The sequence below is a fragment of the Nansenia antarctica genome, assembly GCF_963989245.1.
Source record: "Nansenia antarctica genome assembly, chromosome: 2".
NCBI lineage: Eukaryota > Metazoa > Chordata > Actinopteri > Argentiniformes > Microstomatidae > Nansenia > Nansenia antarctica.
Genome location: NC_137675.1, coordinates 66,971,415 through 66,978,446, shown reverse-complemented (window position 1 = coordinate 66,978,446; position 7,032 = coordinate 66,971,415). Strand labels below are relative to the sequence as shown.

General features: G+C 41.1%; 1 protein-coding gene across 1 annotated transcript; it reads right to left on the bottom strand.

Annotated features, from left to right (window-relative positions):
• Positions 1-278: 278 nt before the first annotated feature.
• prkcsh (PRKCSH beta subunit of glucosidase II) lies at positions 279-5,715 on the bottom strand. Its single transcript, XM_080524930.1, has 18 exons — positions 5,659-5,715; positions 5,214-5,362; positions 4,997-5,113; positions 4,694-4,789; positions 4,528-4,585; positions 3,971-4,088; positions 3,630-3,759; positions 3,275-3,359; positions 3,080-3,158; positions 2,740-2,823; positions 2,474-2,638; positions 2,279-2,369; positions 2,010-2,079; positions 1,692-1,781; positions 1,480-1,554; positions 1,287-1,386; positions 1,003-1,157; positions 279-826 (listed from the first exon to the last, which is right to left on the bottom strand). The coding sequence occupies exons 2-17, from the start codon at positions 5,305-5,307 to the stop codon at positions 1,017-1,019; spliced, it is 1,593 nt and encodes a 530-aa protein (XP_080381056.1). The 5' UTR covers positions 5,308-5,362; positions 5,659-5,715; the 3' UTR covers positions 279-826; positions 1,003-1,016.
• Positions 5,716-7,032: the final 1,317 nt, after the last annotated feature.

Below are 7,032 nucleotides of genomic sequence, written 5' to 3'. Positions count from 1 at the left end.
TACTTGGGTAGGAAAGGCATCAGTGGTTCTTCTGTTTCTCAACCAACTGTATTTTGTGTCTATTTATTTAGAAGAGGGGACACAGAGTAACTTAGTGATGAATGGTAGAACAAATCAAAGGAGAAAATGATCAAAACAGATTTACTGGCATCTATGTCAGTGGCAAGAAATCAAAATCTCATACTTCCAAACATGACCAAATGAACAATGACAAAATAATAAACCTTTCAGTTTAGTTTAGGATATTTATTACTGGGATTTCAGCTGAAGACGCTTGAAGACTTTTTCATGGAATTGTTTAATTATTTGTACTTTACATGCCAGAAAAAATAAAATAAAAGTTACAAATCTGAGCGACCCAAGTTGTTTTTATGAATTTGAACAGCAAATTGCACTGATGTCATAGCATACAAGATCAACATTATTCAAAACAACTGGTGGTGTACTTTAGACACAAATTGACAGTTCCCCTGTATTAATGATGATGTTATTATTATTATTATTATTTAATCACACATTTGAGTAGAAAGAAAACACAGAAACATGCCTTACAGCACTAATAACCTATGTGGCATTGGTTGGCGTTGTCAAAAAATGAGACAATTCAAGGTATTAAAATCAAATTTATTCAAAAACAATTGTTGGAATGATACTATTTGACACAATTTTGGACACTAATTGACACAAACTATCACAGAGAAGACAGAACAGGTGACAGAAGCATGAGGAACAAAGCACAACCACAAATTGAAGTTCCCAAGAGAACAGGAGCTGGTTGTTGCTGAGCAGGGCAGGGGAGATTGGTGTGTGGTCCCTTAAGAGTAACCTGATGAAAAGAGTAAAGACACATACCCTGAAGCAGACTTGACAACATTCTGTCTGTTGATTGCCTCAGATAGAATGAGTTTAAGTTTAGGTCAATATTATTGCTCACAACATATTTCAAGTCATTCCAAAGCAGGTGGGTTTCATAATTGCTCTCTGAGCATATGGCGAGCTTACCATTGGAGTGGTCTCTAGAGCTCCTCATGGCCATGACCATCCAGGCTGGGAGGCTCCTGGCACACAGCGGGGGTGGTAAACTCCATGAGGTACTCACAGCGGCTGGGCTCTGAGGTGGACATCACTACGGTGTCCTTCCCACAGGTCAGCTTAATCTGAGAACAGGACGGCATGCATGAGCCTGACTGCAGCCCCACTCAGAGGACATGCACTGGGCCAATAGTGACTCACACACCACTCTAATGCATTAGGGCTGAGAGGAGATTGGAGCCAGTAAGACTTACTGTGGTTGATCTGTTAGGGCCCTGCCAGCACGCTGTCCCATGGTCATATTTCATCATGGAGTAGATGTTGCCCTCAGGACCTGACCATGTTCCCCAGGACCTACAGTAAGGAGAGAATGAAACAATCATTATTCACTGGCACTTACATATCCATACTAAGATTAAATGTGAAGACGAGGGGATATTCTCTTACCCAAGGTTGGTCTCTGATCCCCCAAACTTAGGTTTCTGGGATACCCGATTGAATGGACACAGCCTGTAGATGTATCTGAAAAAGAAAAGAGGAGCTCAGTTTCTGATCAGAGGACGATCATACAGATTCATAATGTATGTAAAATACAGACACATACATACTGTACACTGCATACCCTAACACACACATACATACAAGGGTATTTTACATACTCGCTAGTTGACAATTCGTAGCAATTGGTGTAGAGGTAAGCAAATTCTGCACTGGGACCAAAGTCGAAGGAGATTTCCTTCTCAAGGTTCCTGCAGACAAAAAAACAACCAAGGTCACAAAAATAACTAGCTAGCAGATGCTGATATCTCAGACATGTACGTCCTGTGTTTTTGTTGCAACGAGTAACAATGCGCTTTTCCACAGGGTTGCATTCCTTGTACATTAGAAATGACAGCAGAGATCGAGAAGCCAATTTAAGAACAGATGGGCAAGAAGAGATGTATTTATATATTTTCAATATATAAGGACAAACTAACTTGATTTGATCGTCCACCAAACGGAGAGCTTTCTCAGCTGTATCAAATTCATCCCGAGCTTTCTGAGCGGCTAAGGACAAGATTCAAACAAATAAATAGAAGCATACCCCCAACAAAACCAAGGTCACATACAGTTCAACAGTCCACGAAATTCTGATATTACGAAATTCTGAATTACATTTTGTGCATACACAGGTAATGTCTCTGTTTAAGACAGAGTAGCAATAAGCCCATATTGTAACAGTAGATAGGTGAATGGACATACACACCATCAATAAGGCTCTGGGTGTCTGAGTCATAGGATGGCATGGACCCTTCGTCTTCCTCCTTCCGCTCTGGAGTCTGCACTGTGGGGGGTACCTGCACATCAAACATAGAGGTGTTACTGCTACGTCTGATCATTCAACACAGACCCGCAAACAAATAACTCTACAACATGGAGGTACCTCATCTCACCACCTTACCTTCTCATCCTCCTCCTCATAGTCATCATCTTCCTCGTCGTCTTCCTCCTCCTCCTCAATGTCATCCTCAGGGTAGTGCTCATTTTCATTGTCAGAGACAGGTTCCCGTACGTCCCGTATCTCCTCCTGGGGGATCTCTACTTGGGCTGGGATGTCTACCTGGGTCTGAGACAGCAAAGCACTCACACTGTAGCTCAACACACACAGAACCTTACACATGGAATTATAGTGAACTTGGGAGGAAAGATTAGAAACTAAATTCTAACCTCTGATACGTATTTGTCTTTGATGCCGCTCCACACAGTCTCAAATGCTGCTGTGTCCACTTTGTCTGATCCTCCAAGCAAACCCTGATTGAAAAGAAGCAACGATCTAATCCCCACAATACATAATACCTAATTACAGCTATTCATCTTCAATACGGCAAAGGATGATGTTAATGGCACTGCATTTACTATTGAACAATACCTTATTTTGTTTTGTATTTAGTTAGAGATGAAGAAATGTAATGGATTGTATTTGAGACAGCATATCAATATTCAGTAGAGATACATACTGTTCCCCATGATAAGGAGAAAAGAAATGGTAAATGTCAAGACGTCTTACCTGAGTCTCTGTTTCGGACAGAGAGCCATCAGAATCAGGATCAAGCTCTGGATGGGACTGCAGCTCATGTACTGAAACACTGTGATAAATAAAATAAAAACACTACATTTGTCATTCACTGAATCACACAGAAAAACACTCTCCTTGTCAGACAAAACACAACAAAACTTAACAGAATCACATTAACACACTCACTAGCCATCAGCATCATCATCCAGCTCAAGAAAAGCCTCAGCCATCCTAACTTTATCCGTCTCCACACGGATAACCTCTTTTTGATCTGAAACAAAATCAAATTGCGGATAACTCCTGACAAGATCTTACTACTACTGTTTTGCAAATAATTGTTAATTGTGTCAAAGCTATTGCGTCAAATAAGATTGAGGTCATCTATGCACATTGAACATTACCAGCATATCTTGAGCAGTGCAAAAAACATTCTCATTGTTTTCCAGGCAACCTAGATACTGCCAGACAATGTACCTTACAACATGTACAATACAAATGCAGTGACATTATGGCTACCACTGCATAATGCATCTGTACTTACCCTCCCAAACCTTCAGGTGGCGCTCTTTAGCTTCTTTTTCTGGTTCCTCTACTGTTTCCTTTACAGTCCTCAGAGCCTCCACCTTCTCCTCAAGACCCTTCCTATTGGCCTGAAATTCTGTCACCTTGCCCTAAAGAAACAAATACATGGCCCAAATAAATATTCTAAATTCCTATCGTTGACTTGTCAGATGGTGACAAATCCATAGAACGTCTGTGTTTAATAAATCAGCTCAACAATTCATCCCAATACTTCGTTCTTCTTTCACTTCTTCTGCCCCTTCGATCCCAAATAAATACCTCATCTCCCCTTTCTCTTCTTTGTTGGTTGGTCGTTCTCACCTGTTTCTCCTCCTGTCCCCTTTTAGCTTCATGTATAAGTTGCTGTTTCAACAGGAAGCCTTCCTTGGAGATCTCTGCCAACTTCTGCAGACTCTCTCTCTCCTTACGACCCATCTCCCTGAGCATTACAAAGCAAACATAATCAGATTCAACACAAACTAACACCTGCTTTTCCAGATGTTATACTCTTCAATGTGTGCATAATGCTTGTGTCCGTTTGTGTAATCTGTTAGTGAGAGGTGTACACTCTGTCTTGACAGAACTAAAATGTCTTACACGCGGTCATCATTGTATTTATTATTTATTTTAATCATCATCATCATTTTTTTGTATTTTAATATAATAACTATAGCCATCTTTTTATCCACTTTTCTATCATGATCTCACTGTTTTTTATATACTATACATGGCTGGCCCAGTATTATTGTCTGTCCTTTATGTTGTGTCGTCATGTGTTGTTTTTAGAGAGTGGCGTGGCAAAATGAATTTCCCCCACGGGGATAAATAAAGTATAATTGAATTGAATTGAATTGAATGTTTTTTTTACTACGGCTCACCTGCAAGTGTTTTGACAAGTGACACCACTGTTATACTCATCTGTTGTGTCACAGCAGTCTGTGAAAAGAACACACTTTACACATCAGCACACAAAACAAACCCAAAGCCTGATCCGAGAGAACTGAACAACTTATCTCAGCAAAGATGCTGAGAACATTCTCTTACCGCAAATGCCGTCATTAATACGGGAGGAAGGAATGAAGGTGGGCCGAAAGCCTGCATTGGTGCAGTGGAAGCTGCCATTGGGGCAGGCAGCAGTGCCTAAACGATACAAGAACAAAAAGCATTCTCTTAAAAACAATCTGACTTTATTTCAAACATCAGAGGTAGGCCTGATCCTATGTGGGAGTGTCCTGGTAGCAGCCTCAACTATAGCCTTTCCATATGTATTACATAACTTGAAATCAAATGGCAAGAACAGTGCAACATTCTTGCATCTGGCTTTGTTGTTGCGTGAGTAATATCTACCTGGCTCATCAGAGCCATCCTTGCAGTCGCAGTAGTCATCATTGACCCTGTCAAAGGGGATGGTGCGGGAACCATCTAAGCAGGTGAAGGGCTTATTCTCCTCATAGAACTGCCGCTCTGTTTGGGTAAGAAATGAGGCATTCGTCATCATATCCAATATAACAGATTCAATACGCACAGCCGTAATAATCTACAAAATGACGAGATGCCAACTCACTTGATAGAGGAACTCCGCGTGGTCGCAGGATCTCCACAGCTGCAGTGGTGCTTATTACCGCCAGGCTCGTCAACACAAGTAGATACGCAGACATGACTGGTACAAGTAGCTGCAGTGCCAACCAAGACCTTTCAACAATTCTTGGCTTCCTGTCCATCAAACACAATTTGAAACCGTTTAGAACAACTTACATACGCATGTTAAAATGAATTATAACTTTGAGCTCAATAGCTAGTTCGCCGTAAGTGTTCTTATGTGGCCAGAGCCTCGCCTTGTTCGTCCTCTATCGATGGTTTTTACACGTCTATCGTTGACACGATCAATGATGCAACTCTAATCATTCGGGTAAGTATTACTACATTCAGATTCAAATGGTACGTCAGAGAATATATTCACTTTAAAAGGCATTATGTTAAGAGAGAATAAAAGACAAATCATGAATTACCGTTTTCTCCTCTCTTCCGTCTTCTACGGCTCGTGCACTGTGGTGCGTTCCTTTGATTGGACCCGGTGATTGGAGGAAACTGTGAAGCGGAGCATGCTGGGTAAACAGTAACAAGCACATCTGTAGCCTTCTTATGAAGTGCGTCCCAATAGTCTGTCATGTGTCCCTCGGATCCTCTCTCCTCGATTCCTTCTCAAAAACCATTGGAGGAGAATATGTAGGGGGAGGGACTTAGATCTTCTCCTCCAATGCGTGTTGAGAAGGAAGTGAGGATGAAGGATGCGAGGAATAGAGGACAGACGGCTATCGCTCTCTGAAGCGAGGCAGCCATCTCGTGAGTTGGGTGTTGTGGTACATGGAGGCCCGTGTGCTGCGCTACATGTCTTACCCTTCACCTTGTGTGTGGACTGCCCCATATAGATTCAAAAGCATAGGTTTTGTGTAAGCTTGGTCTCTTGCACCAAGCCATCCCATTTGATGGATTAATTGGAGTGACTGAGTGGTGACACACACAGCACATGACAACAGAAAACATACACACACATCTCTCTCTGTGTCTGTCTTCTCTGTCTCTCTCTATCTATCTCTCTCTCCCTCCCTCTCTCTCTCTCCCTCTCTCTCTCTCTCTCCCTCACAACCCTTAACATACTTCATTTTAAACAAGAAAGGTATTTTCTTTACTACATCCTGTCTGTTGATCTGCATCCCCTTAGGTTGAGCTAAATATGCCCTCACAACTAACAAAACACATTTTTAATATTGGCTATAACATTGCAGTAACATATAGCATCAATGTAACACTTTCCCCTCCATATGCAAATGCTTGGTACATTGTGTATGGACACACAGATACTCACAGATAGAGGCATACAGATGTGGTATAAATATACTAGGCTATTTAGAATATGTCTTATAAATCTACATAGTGGCAGGTATGTATCCTGCATTTGATATTAAGGCAAAAAAAAGCATCAAACATAACAAGGATGATTGTGGACTGCCAGTCCTCCTTTTGGCCAAGCTTAGCGAGGTGGGTATGCTGTCCTGATTTGTTATGAAAGTGTAGCTTCTTCCTTATTCATACCCTGACTGTTATAGGCTTACTAAAATAATAAAGCATTATCCCATGTGAAACATCTGCACACAAGTTGAGTTGTTTAGTGTAAACATTAGTAGGTGGCCTTGCTGTCTCATCTGCCAAAATAAGAGGTTTAATACAAAATTAGTAGTAGGCCGGCTTTGTGTTGTAGCTTTGTTATGATGATCAAGCAAACCTATATATTACATTGTAGGCCTATCTCATATATTTATTCTGTGTAGACTTCCAAACAGCAGGCTTTTACTTTACTTTAGCATATTTCACTTATCTACACA

What these genes read in the sequence shown, in the direction of transcription:
- prkcsh (XM_080524930.1), bottom strand. Translation starts at nt 5,307, where the DNA reads ATGTCTGCGTATCTACTTGTGTTGACGAGCCTGGCGGTAATAAGCACC. An exon ending in GGATGGCTCTGATGAGCCAG is followed by an intron (nt 4,790 to 4,996) that starts GTAGATATTACT and finishes TGTATCGTTTAG; the next exon opens with GCACTGCTGCCTGCCCCAAT. An exon ending in GGATCAGAGACCAACCTTGG is followed by an intron (nt 1,387 to 1,479) that starts GTAAGAGAATAT and finishes TCCTTACTGTAG; the next exon opens with GTCCTGGGGAACATGGTCAG.